Source organism: Euprymna scolopes, chromosome 42 (genome assembly GCF_053919585.1).
Source record: "Euprymna scolopes isolate OS-2025 chromosome 42, ASM5391958v1, whole genome shotgun sequence".
Lineage (NCBI taxonomy): Eukaryota > Metazoa > Mollusca > Cephalopoda > Sepiida > Sepiolidae > Euprymna > Euprymna scolopes.
Window position 1 is genome coordinate 37,915,327 of NC_136523.1, and position 18,610 is coordinate 37,933,936.

The 18,610-nt window shown below is 33.8% G+C and overlaps 1 protein-coding gene across 4 annotated transcripts in view; it reads right to left on the bottom strand.

Moving 5' to 3' along the window:
* The window catches only part of LOC145267024 (exocyst complex component 4-like), a 195,533-nt gene that overhangs the window by 38,844 nt on the left and 138,079 nt on the right, over window positions 1–18,610 (bottom strand). For all 4 annotated transcript variants that reach the window (XM_080122954.1, XM_080122953.1, XM_080122952.1 and 1 more), the window contains 4 exons: window positions 16,765–16,879; window positions 8,093–8,211; window positions 3,178–3,273; window positions 1,739–1,850 (listed from right to left, as the gene is read on the bottom strand). In XM_080122954.1, coding sequence (XP_079979080.1) covers window positions 1,739–1,850; window positions 3,178–3,273; window positions 8,093–8,211; window positions 16,765–16,879 — 442 coding nt within the window. The remainder of the gene's footprint in view (window positions 1–1,738; window positions 1,851–3,177; window positions 3,274–8,092; window positions 8,212–16,764; window positions 16,880–18,610) is intronic.

An 18,610-nucleotide genomic window follows, 5' to 3' on the forward strand; every position in this document is an offset into this window, starting at 1 on the left:
GTCTAATGTAAACAAGTTCTTAATGAATTAAGTCATCCAATTTGCCAAATTTCCACTACTAACTACAACTACTAACTATTACTACAATATTGTCCCATTGACTACCGTACACTCATTAACCCTTATCCTCGAGTGGCCTCCAAGACTTGATAAGAGGTTACTCTTTTGTAGAAAAAAAAAGAAAAGAAAATCCTGTATGATGTATGTACTTGTGTTGGAAAGAAAATATCATATATCAAAAATCATGCAAATTTATCAAGTAGTTTTATTTTTAAATAAGAAAATAAAATTTCATGGCTAATCAAGTAATGACTATCTCGCACCACCATCTTGAAAGTAGTCTCAACAAAAGAGGGAGATAACTCAACATTAATTCAAACTTGCAAGATCTTTTTGTTGTAATGCCTACAAATTCCCATTAACGACTTAAAAAAAAAATTGTATTTAAAAAATAAAACTTGACAAAGTTACATGATTTTTAGAATATCATATTTTTCCCCCATCACAAAATTTTAAAGATTTTTTTTTAGTTTTATGTTTTACTTTTAATATAGGATGAATTCTGCACAATCACCAATAATTCAGGACAAGATCACAGTGTAGTATCTGTTTTGATACAACACTTCACTATTTCTGTCCTTGGTCAGTGAGGGAGAAATCCATTCTGAGACAATATTTATTTTTGTTCCTATTCAGAGTGCCCCTCTTTGGGGAGTTGGATTTTCCCGCCATTAAAAACCGACTTTGTGTCTAACTCTGCCCTCATGGGGAGGCGATTAAATAGGAACATTATTTGCGTATACATAAAACCCTGTATGCTAATAATAAACATTTATTTTTAGAAATGTTACAATTATTTTTTTTTTTTTTACATAGGCACAAGTGAAAAACTAAAGATTAAAATCTCACGAGTTTATCAAAATCTTGGATCTTAAACATGAAAGGAAAATATTAAGTTTTGTCAAATTTAAAAAAAAAAAATTATATTTGCATATATTTTTTTTTTTTTTCATTATTATTACTAGCAGACCACCAGGTGTTGCCTTGCTGTAAGATACGCTTAAATATAACATTTTAATTCATTTCATATTTTTTTACTAGCAGGGGTGCCCAGCATTACCCGGGTGTTTGAAAACGTAAAAAAAAAAATGTGTTAGTAAGCAGGCAAGCAGGCTCGAACCCGTGACGTGAAGGCGGAAAAGAAAGAAAACGTGAGATCTTATCGCCACGCTAAGACGTGAGAGGAAGTGAAAAGTTAATTTATTTATCTAATAAAAATGAGAATAATAGTCCGCAATAAATAAAAATTAATATAAATAATACTCATCTCAAAAATGAATTCCAATTAAGGAATAATATATATACCATTCGGTACGGACCCGATGATGGAAGATCAGATAATAAATAAACGTGGATTTATAAGATAAAAAAAATCCAACCTTGATCGCCCTTCAGGGCCCGTGGCGCAGTTGATAGAGACGTTGAATCTCTACGGTTCCAAATGAGCATTGTCTGAAGATAGCGGTTTTAATCCTACTCAAAGAAAACTGATTAAAAGGTTTTCCACATGTCTGAATACCCTACATAACAAGTTTCAAGTCTGTAAATCAAAAATTCATTGAATATATAGATTTTATAAATATATAGACTCCCTCCCCAAATTTGAGATGTTCAATTTCTCAATATCTCCCAAACATTTACAGAATTGGAAACAGAAGCTCATGCAATAATTACTTACATCCGAACTTGAGTATAAAAGTTCATAATATTGCCGTGCATGATCGAGGTCCGATTCCCTGGACAACGTAATATTTGTCAGGTTTTGTTGAATGGCAAAAATATTACGACACCTGAAAAAATATAATAAAAAAATATAATAAATAAAATATAATAAATAAAATATAATAAAAAATATAATAAAAAAATATAATAAATAAAATATAATAAAAAATATAATAAATAAAATATAATAAATAAAATATAATAAATAAAATATAATAAAAAATATAATAAAAAAACTTATATAAATTCTTGCATGTCTCTCTCTCTCTCTCTCTCTATATATATATATATATATATATATATATATATATATATATATGTGTGTGTGTATTTGTATAGTCCAAAATATGGGTCGATTTTTCAGTTATAAGGAAGACTATTCTTCTTAACTCCCAGGGGGAGATATGTCATACTGAATTTAATTTTCAGTAATAATAACAACAAAAGCAATATATATATATATATATATATATATATATATATATATATATACACTAGTATTTTTAAAATATAATTATTCACTGACACATGTTTCGTCGTCTACGACTCATCAGAGTGGCTGAATCTAGCGAGATTCGAAATCAGGACCCCATGATCAGAAGCCTAAACCTCTACCACGGGACCAACTCGCTCGACTACTGAATGTATCGCGTTTTTATGTAGATGTTTTTATTTGTTTTTGTTAGCGATACTCATTAAACGAATTCAATTATTTATACGAAAGTGCATTTTTACCTAAATGCGGGTTGGGAATAATTTTCCCTTTGACCAATTTGGTACCCCCTAAATGGGGAGCGGCATATATATATTATTTTTTAAAATATAATTATCCACTGACACGTGTTTCGTCGTCTATTATTCCCAACCCGCATTTAGGTAAAAATGTTTTGTCGTTTATTATTTATAAGACACTCTATCAAATTGTGAGGCAAGAGTTGCGCAATCATCAACCACACCTCTCCTGAATCGACACTGTTTGAGTCCAGTGGCAAGGAGAAGTTCAGGACGACTGGAAACAATGCCGAGATAAGCGGAGAGCACATACAGCACCAGGAAGTCCTAAATGGTCACCCATCTGGTACTGGCCTTGCTCATCGTTGCTTAACCTCGGTGCCGTATTGGTCGTCAAACTGAAGAATACCACATGTGCCTTGTTCAGCTTAATGGCGAATATTAGGGATTATGGAACTTATTTGAATATAAAAACTAGTGATGGGACGATTCCAATATTTTTCTCGTTGAAAAAATATAAAAACATAACTTCCTTATTTTTAGTCAGATTTAAAAAATTTTAAAAGATTCTTTCTTAGATCAAGTTCTTATGCAACATTATCAAGATATTTTAAGCAATTTTCTTCATCGCTAAGATGATGATGCTGCCTCGTTTATACTTACATCTTTTTTATTCCATTCTCGTTCATCTTCTTTAAGAATTGAATGCTGTTGATGAGAATCGAGGCGACCAAATAACCGAGGCTTTCAAAAATATACCTGAAAAAAAAAAATAAATAAAAAGTTACATAACCGAATCTTTCAAAAATATATCTAAAATATATATATATATATATATACATACATACATACAAAAAAGTTAAATAACTAAGGCTCTCAAAAATATATCTCAAAAAAAAAGTTAAATACCAAGTTGAAAGAAAATGAGAATGTATTTTGTTTCTGTGATCTTAGTAGCTTCCCCCACCTAATTTTCTTCTTTTTTTTTCTAACGCGGAATGGGACATCCTATTGGATGCCAGATATACACCCGCTATCATACATTCCAACCAAGAGATCTTTTCATGATTCTAACCGTTCCTTTAAGCGCAATTGTTTTAATTATTAATCGATCGAGCACTAGTCCATCTCGCAAAAGCTAATCTTCTCTCTGACAAGCATTATGGATTTAAGCAGATATTTTAACGGTCATCTCTGAATGTATATACCATGCACTGGATAAGGTGGGCAAAACCAAGGTTGTAGCCTTTGATATACCCAAGGCCTTTGACAAAGTCTGGCATGAAGGGCTGCTAATGAAAATCAAATCATACGGTTTAACTGGACAAATACGAAATATAATCCTTCTTAGACAAAAGGTCCATCCAGGTTGCCATTGATAGACGTTCATCCAAGCAACATAACATTAATACGGGAATGCCTCAGGGATCAATCCTTGGACTATCATTCCTGATATTCATTAATAACTTCCCTGATAATAGGGTCCGAGATGGGTATGTTTGCTGATGATACAATGCTCTATATGAGGGAAGAACGGATGTACACAAATTTAAGACAATGGTAGTGACCTCCAGACGATAGTGGAATGGGGCTGCAAATGGATGGTAACATTCAATGCTAGTAAGACTAAACTGCTTTCCTTAAACAATTACAAGAAGCCTTCCCAACCACTGATATTCTTGACAAATAACACCCTGAGAATTCTTCCTTCAAACACCTCGGCTTAACATTCACAGGTAATATGAACTGGAACAAATACACTAAGAGCATTGTGAACGCTGTTGCAAAGAAGGTGGGTTTCCTCTATTGTTCTACCACTGGGCAATGCTGGTAAACGGGTCCTGCTAGTATATTATGACAGAAGTTTAGAACAATTAAATAACATTGGTTTAAAATCAATTGTTTATTCTAAACTTCTTTAATATACATATATACATTTATATATATTTTATCCATTGTTAAGAACAGCAGAAAGTTTCTGTTTAGTAATACCTTTTTTATTTTTTCAATTTTTTTGTATTATCTTTTTGTATATACATCAAACGTATGGATGTATGGTCCAAGCATTTTTTCTTTTCTCAAACTGCCTGCAGTTTAAACTTTTCATGAAACCGTCTTCACATCATCAGGAATGTGTGCTAGTCTTGGTGAGGAATTATGGGAAGATTTATTTAAATAGTAGTTGGGGTGTGAGCAAAGCTTGTTGTAACTGCTTACAGTGGTGGGGGCGTTGGTGTGGTAGGGGAAAGCATGCCTGTTCTAGGGTGAGTGGCAGGAACGGGTGGGTGTGGAGGAAGGAGTTATGCAAGACATTTGAGTGTATTGGTACTATTCTGAAATGTGACTTGATTTAGGCTAGGTCTTTGTGTTTTGATTTAAATAGCTTCAAAGATTTTAAGTTTTTTACATTTGTTTCATGGTGTAGTATTTTGGTGTTGTTAACCAGAATTTATATATATATATATATATATATATATATATTTAATACATATATGTAACAGTTACATTGGTTAAATAATCACTACCTTATCTTATCGCCTCACCATGCATAATGTAGATTCCAGTACAATTTTTCAACACCTACAACAAAAAAACAATTATCTTCCCCTCCAACGATAGAAAAATCGTAGCACAAAAAAAAACATCATGAAACAAATTTAAAAACGCTGAACATACTCAAAGCAAAGCATAAAACCTGCAAACCAGTCAACACATAACATAACTCGACACAGGCTCACCTTTCTTCTCCTATGAAACCCAGTTACTAACCACAGAATCTGGTTTGCTAGTGGCCTAAAAACACCTGGGTGCCAAGCAGCCTATGAATACTGACTACTGCTGCTACTACAAAACCTTTTTTTCATCGACAGTTTTTCATAATACTTTATTCAACTCCTACCTGAAGATGCCCGCAAAATTGGGCGAAAATGCTTGTGATGAATATGGGAAATATATTAACACTGTTCATTTTGACAAAAAAATAAGAAAAATCGAAGAATTAAAAAAAATGTTTTCTGTTATCTTCGATAATGTTTGTTTAAATGAAAATTTGCTGCCTAAATACACACAATTTACACAGACACCCACCCATACACACATACACACACATATATATTTCCCCAAAAAACTCTGGCCTTGATGGAAGGGAGACTAAAACTTGATGCTATGCTTTTGGAAATAGGGTATGATTATGAATATCTCCAGTATCAAATAATCCTTATACACTGTGAAATTTACTTTATGTATGAAAACCAAAAAGGAGAGATATAACATATGAGAAATATTTGGAATCAAGTCTCCCTTTGCTGTTATTTCAGATCATTTGAAACCATAACAGCAAATTTTAGTCTCCCCTCCATCAAGGTCAGAGGTTTGGAGGAAATATCAAATATTTTGTAATTCATATGCAAAACTAGGAAAACAAAGGACTATGATTAAAACATTTTATGACTGTAAAAAAGTGTCAAAAATAGGCTCTGGATAATGGATGATACCCTTAATGTGCGACCTTAAGAGCAAATGTCACATAGTTTACCTCACAATTCAGGTTATTAGCTTTCCAATAAGGCTTCATTTGTTCAATTCTGATCAATAGTCCCTGAGATTTGGAACTTATGAAATTGCCAAAAAAGGTGATATATATATATATATATATATATATATATATGAAAACATCAGTGGAAAATGTAGTCACAAAAACTATATATTGGTAAATATAGAATGGTTCATTTATTTAATAAGGGTATACAAACATTTAGTTGGGGGATAGAGGGGACTCTTTATACCAAGGTATTTTGAAGTCTAATGCTTCTCATCAGAAGAGTAGAGAAGATGCTAGAATCCCACATCCCCATTATATTACTTAGTGTCTTCTCTACTCTTATTGTCTCTTATATAAGCTCTAATGAAATTTATTGAGCTTTATCTTATCCCGATAAGTTTCTTCTTATACAATTGAATTTACTCTATTCTTCTAACTCTGAGCTATATATATATATACATACATACATATATGTAATAGCGTAATGGTTAGAAGCCTTGACTGCCGTATAAACGGTCGGGTTTCAATCCTGGCTTGAGGTAGTTGCCTGTCTAGCCGCACTGATGAGCTGTGAAACAGCGAAACAGTACTGTATGTGGATGACTATATATATATATATATATATATATATATGTATATATATATATATATATATATATATATATATATATATATATATTCATATACTGGTAGCCAAATGTAATATTTAAATGCTCATATCTTTGGTTCTATGGAACAAAACTACAAGCAAATTTACAGGCTTTTTTGAAGATTATAATACTATTCTATGGCTAAACTTTTATGACAATTTGTAAAAAAGAACCTATATTTTCAAACGAATAAAATATGGTCAAATTTGCTTACACTTGTATATATATAGTGTCCTGCAGCCCAGCCTCAGCTTTGTTGCTTCGGTTGTCTCCCTTGTGGCCTTGCCAGGCGACTAATCTATAATATAAATCTCACCTGTTTGTGTAAAATGTTTGTATGTTTGTATGTTTGCCTAAAACTGTCGACAGAGGCGACAGATCTTCACAAGATCGGTATCATTTTGAAGCTCGACCCTTCAGAGGATAAATATCGAAAAATTGGCCAAAAATATTAATTCCTTCATCCTCGACTGGGCACTTTTCTACAAGGAGAGGTCGCTTTTTTTTCGCCAATATTTTTGAAAGTCATCCCCTCCTTTCGATTGTCTAGCCTTAATTTAAACCTACGTCACTTCTGGTTTGGCGATGGGTGCAACATCAAAGATGTCAGGGTTTTTTTTCCACGGATTCGAGCCTGCCTGCCTACTACCACTTTTTTTTTTTTTTGCTCAACACACACCTCAGGGCAACGCCGGGCACCCGGGCTAGTATATATATATATATATATATATATATATATATATATATATATATATATATAACAGTGAGCTAAAAAAAAAAAACATGACTTTTATATTACTTTTATAAAGCTCTGTTCTAAAATCTGCCGTTTTTATTTGGCACAAAAAAGAACTGGAAATAGTAGTCTTCACACACTCAAAGGGGAATCCTTTCAGATAGAGTTTCATAAAATAAAAATCAGATAAGCAACGTTTTTGCTGTATCAAGCAAGAAAGAATATGCAACAGAAACCCCTCCTTCTCCCCACAATTTCTCACAACATTTGTGGAAGATTTATAACTAACTTATAACAATATGAGAATAGAATGCTCAATACTCAATATATATTAAAAATACTTGAGATGGATGTACATAAGTGGGAAGCCCAAGAGAAAAATCATTCGAAATTCCATGCAGAGCTCCAAGTTTGACAAAAAAAAATATCCCAAGTTCAACAAGATACACCTGAAGAAGGTGGGAGGTTACATCAACCAAAACAGCAGTCTGAAGAATCCAAATAATACGAAAATTAAGTTTTAAAAAAATTAAAAGAATTGTTTTTGGATTTGGAAATCAGGATTAAATTTTACCAGTTCCAATACAGATTCCAATTTCTCAGATTCTGATTAATCGTCCCAACACTAAAACTAAGAAAAAGGTAACTTGCTTGAATTTTTTTGGCTGCAAACTAAGGGAAAGAACTTCTTCCATGTTGGACAAGTCTTTGTTGAGTTTTAGTACATTGGAGTCAGGGTCCAGATCATCGATTGGGCCAGCATAATTGGACTGGAAAAGATAAAAAGGAATGATGGATTTTAAAGATTTATTGGAATCTAAAAGATTACATACCTCATCATTGTCTGTCGGGTTTTGTAATGAACGTATGTACATATTGTTTTACGTTGTATAGTAATTATCGAATTTGTCAAAGTAATAATGATAAAGGGAGTGAAGAAAAAAATAAAGGAGGAAAACATGAAGGGAGGGGAGAAAAAAAGGGAGAAGGGAAAAAGAAGGGAGGGAGAAAAAGGGAGGGGAGAAAAAAGAGAGAAGGGAAAAAGAAGGGAGGGGAGAAAAAATAAAAGAGGGACAAATGAAAGGAGGGGAGAAAAAGAAGGGAGAGAAAAAAATGAAGGGAAAGAGAAAAAGGAAGAGGAGAAAAAAATGAACGGATGCAAAAAAATGGAGGAAAATAAGAGAAGAGAAATAGAAGAGAAAAAGGTGAAAAAGAAAGAAAAAATGAAAGAAAAAAAGGAGAAGAAAAAGAAAGAAAAAAGATTGGGTAAAGCAGAGGCAGGAAAAAAGTGGGGAGAGAAATAAGAAAGGAAAAAAGGAGGAAAAAAAAAGGAGAAAAAAAGAAGGATTAAAAAAGGAAGGAGAAAATGAAAGGAGGACAAAAAAGGGAGGATAAAAAGGGAGAAAAGAAAAAGGAAAGAAAAAAAGGGAAGAAAAAGAGGGGAGAAAAAAGAAAAAAATAAAAAGGAAGGGGAAAAAGGAGAAAGGAAAAAAGGGAGGATAAAAAAACAGGAGAGAAAGATGAAGGGAACTGTGACGAAAAAAAAAAACGCATGGTGCAAGTTCATAAACCTCTCCCCAAGAGTCATTTCAAAATCAACAAAAATCAACAAAAATTCTAAAATTTCTGAAAAGTAAGAGTAGAGAAATCATTACAAGTAGAACCAAAATTTATTGAATTAAAAAGTTTTATCATATTTGTTAATATTGAAGACTTCTTAAAATCCAGGGGAGATAACTGCAGTCTATGATTTTGACAAAATAATTGATTTAATTGCATTTTCACCACAAACAAGGCACAGTGACACTTTCATGTAGGAGGCTAATATCAGGGACATAAGTTGCAGGGATACTTTGTAGGGAGTTGAGCAGCAAGATGTCTGTTCACATTATACTTGAACTTCTGCATGTCAGTACAACTGGGGGATTCTAATCTGCCATTTTAAAATAGAAAATGGCGGACAGCTAATATCCATTTTTTTTTTTGTAAAAAATAGTACTTTTTTTGATCATTTTCCGTAATTTTTCGAATTTTTACTAATTTCAACATCACAAGTAAGTATATAATCGTGTTATTACCTAAAATTAATTCTTTGAAATCCCATTAAACTGCACAAGCACCAGAAATTTACCATCATGAATATTTATGAAATGCCGAAATATTAAGCAATGTCGAGTCTGCTCAGTACAAAATTAGTGACCATTTGGGAAAAAAACGAGATTTTGTATGTACAAAGGCCGTTCCAAAAATAATGCCTCCTATTTTTTATTCTGCTCGAATGGATCAGAGGGAATTGTAAAGCGCATTGTTATAATCACTGAACTTATACATTCATGACATGAAAGTTTCATCTCTCTGTTGCAGATATTGACAGTGTGAGATTCCAAGAAAGCAACTCCTGTCATGGACGTGCATCAGAAGCAGAAATTCATCATTGAATTCCTGGCAAAGTTGCATTTAGAATAGTGGTGACTATGTAGAAAAATAAATTCTGAAATAGAAAAGATCGCTCGTTTGAATAGTACCACTCCCGTTTTTGTATCTCCCCAACTTCTTGACTTATCACTCCCGTTTTTGTAGTTCTAACTTTTTGAGTAAAAAAAAAATATAAATAAATCTGTATGATGTATGTACTCGTGATGAAACAAAAATATCATTTTCCAAAAATCACATAAATTGATCAAGTAATTTTATTTTTATAAAGAAAATTATGCATAACCAAAGTATGGCCGTCTTGTCGGTCATTTTGAAAACAATCTAAAAAAGACAGATAACTCAACAATAATTCAAATCTGCAAAACTTTTATTGTAATGTCCATGAATTCCCATTAATGATTTTCTTTATATAAAAATAAAACTACTTGATCAATTTATGTGATTTTCGGAATATGATCTTTTCGTTTTGTGATGGGTACGTACATCATACAGATTTTTTTTCTTTGTTTTTTTATGAGTGTGTGTGTGGGGAGGGGGGTATTCTAGACAAGAATCCAACCATATACCAAACATGATTTTGGCATAAAAAGATCTGAAGATGGTTTTGTTTAATTGAATGGTTGTACCAAACACCTTGATTTAATATTCACATGAAATATGAACTGAAACAAATATACTGAGAATATTGTGAAGGCTGTTGCAAGGAAGGTGGTTCTCTCTATCGTACTAGAAGATTACTCACACCTGAGAGTATCCAATATCTTTACAAGGCCATCATTCACCCATCCATGGAGTACTGTTGCCACATCTGGACTGGTGCATCTACCGCTAGTCTCTCTCTCTAGAGTCCAAAAAAGAGTTTTCCAATCTAATATATCCCACTTTGTCAACTAAGCTCCAACCTCTGTCCCATCACCGCAATGTTGCATCTCTGTGTCTGTTTTGTGCCCCCCTCAATACCTGACAAACCCGTTTAGCAACAAAATCACACCACTTTAATGTTGAGGTCCTTACATGCTAGAAAGTTTGTTTTTTTTCTTTTTTACACAGGCATCACCACATTATCAAGGCCAGGAGGCCACTCAAGGATAAGGGTTAAAGAGTGTACAGTAGAAATTGGAAAATATAGTAATCATTATTAATGAAAATTCGGTAAAGTTGTTAACTTATATGGAACGGCTCATCAAGAACTTATTTACGTTAGACTTGAAGACAACAATATTGTACTCAGCCGGAAAGCAGGAAAACGGAAGACAATTCCACAGGCGTGCAGTTCAAAGAAAGAAACTTTGTTCATGGAATATACGTTTAGGTTTTAGGCTCAGATAAAGAGTGGGGGGAATTATTGATAGTGTTTTCAGCTAGACGAGTGTTTCTTGTGAAAGTTTGGCGAGGGGGGACCATAGACTGAAGCTCAGTCGAACACTTTCCCTGAAAATAACGATACATCAGAGACGTGCTCGCAACATCTCTTCTGTGAGATAGAGGTTGCAGGGAAGAGAAAAGGACATCTCCTACGAGGCTACGAAGTCTATTTTGAACTCTATCAAGGCAGGACAAGTTCTTTCTAGCAGCTCCTGCCCAGATGTGGCAACAGTATTCCATCCTTGGACGTACCTGGCTCTTATATAGATAGAGAATTGCATCAGCAGTGAGATATCTACTGGATCAACAGAAAGATCCCACCATTTTTCCAGCGGCCCTGGCAACAGATTTGATGTACATGTTCCATTTAAGATCAGGAGTAATTGTCAAGCCCAGAAGCCTGTCAAAACTTGAGGCCTCCTGAAGACGAGAGCCATTCATTTCAATTGATGCCAGATGTGGATCAGAATGTTGATGATGTAAAGAGAGAAGCTTGGTTTTAGATGCATTAAAAGTAACCAGCCACTCCTTTCCCCATTGTACCACGTGCTCAAGATCAGAGGAGAGAGAATCGGAGAGAACTTGGTCGTTTACTGTCTTAGATGTGCTACCATAGATGGTAGTGTCGTCAGCAAAAATGTCTACGAATGATGTAAGGATGTGATTTGGAAGATCATTAATGTAGATCAGGAAAAGAGTTGGGCCCAGGATGGACCCCTGAGGGATTCCAGCATTAATACTGTGAGCTTCTGATTTTTGCACCTCAACTACTACTCTTATGAACCTATCAGAAAGAAATGATTTAATAATTGAGAAGACATTTCCAGCTATACCATAGCTAGAGATCTTGTGAAGTAAACCTTTATGCCACACTAGGCCTTAGATATGTCAAGAGCAATTGCCCTAGAAAGGTTGCCTCCGTCAAGAGATTTGCTAATCCTATGAGATATAACTGTAAGCACATCTGCTGTAGATCTAGCAGAACGGAAACCATATTGAGTGTCACTAAGAAGGTTATTTTTGTTGAGATGGTTGATTACTTCTGTATTTAACACAGATTCCAGCAACTTACACATGACGCACAAAAAAAAAAAAGCTTCTCTCATACAGCTACACTTTGGAATTCCCTTTCTGCTACCTGCTTCCTCGATTGTACTGATAATGCAGAAGTTTAAATGTAATGTAAACCAATATCTTGGTAATCTTTCCTAGAAATTGTCCCAAATAGTAGCCTTTTATGTCCAAGTGGCGATATGCATTGTTACAGGTGAACGTGAGTGAAAAAAAAAAAAACGCTGAAAGATTTTATTATTTGGCTACAAATACATTAATACATATGTATATTGTTTTTCGCTAAACATTTATTACTTAATGTTTTTTAAAAAAATATAATTTTTAAAAAGTAAACAAATTTTTTTTTTCTTTTAACTTAAGGGAATTTTTTTTTTTTTTCATGTTTGACTGATATTTTTCTTAATATTCTCTTTAAGTCTGAAAAAAAAAAAAAGAAAAACTTGTTTATATTTTTAAAAAGTACTCCACACTGACTACAAAACAGTAATAAATGACTTTATTATATCCAAATCCAAATGACAAGAGCTATGAAACTCTTGCAAAGACAATAAACTTTACCAAATTAAACACATCCTCAAAGGTGAAGAAGCATCAAGCTGTATCACATGTCAAGAACCCTACACAGTGAAACACATCCGAGCCCACTGCATAGATTTCAATCAAACACAAATAAAATACTACCAAGAAAACAATCTGAAAGACATTTTTCACAAAATTGATCCCAAAAACCTCCTTAACTTTCTAAAATAAAACAAAGTTTACACCAAAATATCGCAAAAAAAAAAAAAAATCTAAAAAATACAATATAGGACTAGTACCCATCAAATAACACTATTCCTACTTACGAAGGGCGTGCAATAAGTAATGCCCCGACCCACTTCCCATAGCAGTAGAGCAACGAAACTTGGCACAGTTATTAGTCTTTCTCTACGTAGGAACCACCCAGAGTTATGCATTTCTCCCATCGTTTGATGCAGCTCTGGAGACTGTTTTTGTAGAACACCCCAGGTTGGTCTTCCAACCATGATGTGACTTCTGAAATCAAGGCTGCATCATCTGGGAAATGCTTTCCTTTCAAAAACAACTTCATGGCTGAGAAGAGGTGAAAGTCAGAGTATGCAAGGTCAGGAGAGTAGGGAGGATGGGGAAGAATTTCATAACCACACGCCCGTGCTTCTGATCTGACGACATGCGAGTTGTGGACCGGAGTGTTATCCTGTAGGAGGAGGGTACCTTTGCTGATCTTGTCCCGCCTCTTGATTTTGATAGCTTCCCTTAATTTCCTCAAAAGTGAATCATAATAGGCTCCTGTAATTGTGATACCCTTTGCCATGAAATCTGTCATCACTATTCCGTCCTGGTCCCAGAAGACTGTGAACATGACCTTGCCAGCGGAGGGCTGCACCCTTGCCTTCTTTGGAGGTGGTGAGTCCAAGTGCTTCCACTGCATTGACTGGGCTTTGGTTTCTGGATCATGGTGATAGACCAAGGTTTCATCCTGTGTAATGAGTCTTTTGAAAAACTTTGACTCATCTTCTTGGCACATCTCCAAATTCATCCTCGAGCACTCGATGCGTTCTCACTTCTGGAATGGTGTGAGCAACCTGGGAATTCATCTGGCAGACACCTTATGCATATGCAAATGGTCATGAATGATAGTTTCCACAGACCCTGTACTAATCTTGACATCTTGGGCTATTTGGCAAATAGTAATGCGCCGATCTTCCAAAATGGCAGTCTCAACTTGACGGATGCCTTATCAATGGCAGAAGGGGGGGGGGGTGATCAGGTCTGGGAGCTGTTTCCACAGACTTCCTGCTATGTTTGAATTCACAATGTCAGCGTTTTACAAGGTCATATGATGGGGCATTATCACCATAAGTTTATTTCATTTCCTCAAAAGTCTCCTGTGGTGTGCGTCCTTTCAAATATAAAAACCGGATCACTGCTCGACATTCAACAGGCTCCATTTCACACCTGACTCAGTTCAAACACCTGTAAAACAGAAACCACAATTAGTTCAGAGCTGTAATTTGCCACATAACCTGTAGAGATATAAATCATTGCACGTGCAAAATTTCAGCTAAATCAGACAAGTGGAAGTGGGTCAGGGGCATTACTTATTGCACGCCCCTTGTAAGTTTCAAAACGAACAAAATTTAGAAAATAAAAAACAGGAAATAAACAAAACAAAAAACCATTTCTCCAGCATTAACTAACCCAAAAGAGTTGATATTCTGGTAAAATAAACCAACTAAATAAATATTTTATGAATCAAAGCATATTTTGTTAAAGTCAGAGTTTTGAATACAAAGTTGAAGACCAACTACTACAGATTCCCTTTCAGTAATACAATATATTTTTCATATTTACATCAATTGCAGTCTTACTTGCATCAGCATTGTCAGATGGAGGATCCGTATTGTAATATTTCAGGAAAGTTCCCTTCGTCAGACATGTTTGACTTTCAATAGCAGCTAGCAGCTACACAATCAGAGCTAAACAAAACAAAACCATTTCCTCAGCATTAAATAACTCCAAAAGTGTTGATATGCTGATAAAATAATCCAACTAAATAAATAAAAAAGTCATGAACTCATCTATCCCTATTTACTTGCCTCTACATGAGCAAATCAAGACACAAGGTCTGATTTTTTAGATAGATTTTTAATGTGGAAAAATCAAACTCCCCAACAAAGGGCACTGCAGATTAGGACAGAGATCTCTTAATAACCGGATATATATATATATATATATATATATATATATATATATATATAGATATATATATATATATATAATTTAAAGGAGATTAGAATAATAATAATATTATTATAATAATTAAATTTTGATTTTTAAATTTAAAAAATTTTTAAACTTTTAAATTATAAATCACATTACTTAATATATATATATATATATATATATATAGATAGATATAGATATATAGAGAGAAAGGGTATATTTAGGCAGCATATTCTCATTGAGACAAGTGTTATTTCACTATTTTCTTTTTTACTTTCTCCAGTCTCCGAATAATTTTTTTTTTGCATTTTTCTCAAAATTGTTTAGGTGGGATCCATAATTTTTTTTTCGGTAGGAATATTTCCATCATCCTCAGGCATAAAATTATGTTTTTAATTTTATATATACATACATATACATATATATATATATATATATATATATAATTAAAAACATAATTTTTATAACACAATATATATATATATATATATATATATATATATATATATATTGGATCATCTTCCAATTACGGGATTTCCTTGGCATTTGCATACTTGTGCAAATGGAAATTCAATTAACTTTCTTGAAGTTATATATTTGGTTTTTACCATCACTGGATTATTTATCTTCCACCAGACTATCCATTCACGTGTAATCACCTTTTTCTTCACCATATTCCCTCTGCTTCACTTTTTTGTTATCAAGTAAGATCTTTGACTTACTTGTTGTTTCATCAAATACTTTTGTATGCAAAATCCGATCCCGCATTTTGCTAATTCTTACCCTCTGATGAGAAGGAAAGTATTTCTTCGAAACTCCGCGGATTAAGGACTATCTAGTGTTTCCTTTTCAGATTAAATATGTTTTTAACTCTTTTTCAAAGTGTTTTTTAACATGTTTTATTAACTGTATGCTCATATATATATATATATAGATTTGTCATGGTCACGTGATGGCTAATTACGAGTTAGGTGAGCAGACAATTAAAAAAAATATATATATACATATTTAAATTTACAATTTACTACCCTAGGCATTTTAGAATATTTCAATTCTACTCGTAATTAATGCTATTTATCTGAGGCTTCTGCTCCTAATCAAAGATCATGAATTTATCTGCCTCCCCTCTAGTGAAATAAACCAACTAAATAAAATAAAGTTTATTTTTTACAACAATTTTAGTGAAAACAAGATTTTTTTTTTAAATCCTAAATATGACATGAATAAATAATCAGAAAAAGCAAATTTCCCCACTTATCAAGGCCTGGAAGCCACTCGAGGATAAGGGTTAACGAGTGTATGGTAGTGATTGGGACTATATCGTAGTAATCGTTAGTCGTGGAAAGTTGGTAAATTGGATTACTTAAGGGGAACGGCTCATCAAGAACTTGTTTATGTTGGACTTGAAGACAACCATATTGTAGCCAGTTGGAAAGCAGGAGAAAAGAAAAGAGTTCCACAAACGTGCAATTCTAAGAAAGAAGCTTTGTTCATGTAATCTACGTTTATCATGCCTTAATTGTGACAGATTAGGGCCCTACAGTAGCAAGCGAGTAGGGTTAGTTATTTACATAGCTAACAATGAAGAATTGAGAAAAATACAAATTAAGAATTTGAAGCAATAATAATCAATAAAAATCACAGACATGGTCTGATTTTGAACGTCAAACAAAAAAAAAATCTATATGTTGTGTAATGCTTACCTGCTTGGCAACTGGGAGCAAATAGTAGAAACAATGTACACGGACTTCCAAATGGAGCAGTAAAAGGCAGATTTCGGCCAAGTCTTGGAAGTCTTTTACCAAGGAATTCAAAGAACTGGAAAATGAATTTTTGCATAGCGTCAAAAAAAAAAAAAAAGGACTAATGATTTCAAAATTCATGCTTCTTGGCAAAAAAACAAAATGAAATATGACAGTTTAAAATAAAATAGTGCTTTAATATACTAATATATAAAGTAAACAAAGTAGATATTCACAGCAAAAATTACGGAAAATTATCAAGCCAAATTTTAATCAAAAGTAAAAATCAACTTTATCGTATTTTGTTGATTAGCACAAACACATTTAATGACTTTATCTCTGCTGTTCCCCATTTTATAGACGTAAAATGCATTCAAAACAATTATTAGATTGGTGCAAAAATAATGCCGTTTTTTGACGTTCAACTTCATGTCAAAAAAACATTATTTTTGCACCAACCTAATAAAATACTACTTGATAATTTTCGGTTCAAAGAACAGGAAAATGAATTTTGCATAACGAAAAAAAAAAATGTCTAAAGATTTCCAAATTTATTCTTTTTGACAGGAATATACCGCTGAGATATAGCAGTTCAAAATCAATTAACGGGGTAATGCTATAATTTACGAATGTAGTGTTGCAACAATTAATCGGAACCGGGAATCAGAAAAATCAGAACTTTTTGGGGTATTGGAATCAGTAAAGTTTGTGCATATTTTCCAATGGCAAGTAAGATTCCTTTAATTGTCTTTAATTTATTTTTTTTTTTTTACAAAAGAGTCACTATATATCAAAGCCAAAAAGCCACTCGAGGATAAGGGTTAATGAGTGTACAGTAGTCAATGCAAAAATATTGTAGTAATCGTTACTAGTGGAAATTTGATAAATTGGATTACTTAAGGGGAATGGCTCATCAAGAACTTGTTTACATTGGACTTGAAGATGACCATATTGTAGTCAGCTGGAAAGTAGGTAAACAGAGGAGAGTTCCACAGGCGTGCAGTTCTAAGAAAGAAACTTTGTTCATGGAATCTATGTTGAGGTTTAGGCACAGATAAAGAGTGGGGGAAATTATTGATAGTGGTTTCAGCTAAACGAGTGTTTTTCGTGAAAATCAAGCTGGATGGACAAATAGATTGGAGCTCAGACGAGCATGTTCCATGAAAATAATGATAAAGCAGAAACATGCGTGCAACGTCTCTTCTGTGGGAAAGAGGTTGCAGGGAAGAGAAAAGGGCATCTACAAAGTCTATTTTGAACTTGTCAAGGCAGGATTAGTTGCTTCTAGGAGGCCCTGCCCAGACGTGGCAACAGTACTCCATCCTTGGACATACGTGGCTCTTATACAGGTAGAGAATTGCATCAGCAGTGAGATATCTACTGGAGAGGTAGAACAATCCCACCATTTTTCCAACAGCATTGGCAACAGATTTGATGTACGTATTTCATCTTAGATCAGGAGTAAAGGTCAGACCTAGAAGTTCATCAAAACATGAAGCCTTCACAAAAACGAGAGCCATTCATTTCAATTGATGTCAGACGTGGATCAGAGCGTTGATAAGAGAAAGATAGAAGCTTGGTTTTAGATGCATTAAAATTAACCAGCCACCTCTTTCCCCATTGCGCTATGTGATCAAGATCAGAGGAGAGCATCAGAGAGAACTTGGTCGTTTACAACCTTTGAAGTGTTGCCATAGATGGTAGTGTTGTCAGCATAAATTCCTATGAATGACCTTAGGATGTGATTTAGAAGATCATTGATGTAGATCAGGAAGAGAGTTGGGCCCAGGATGGACCCCTGATGGAC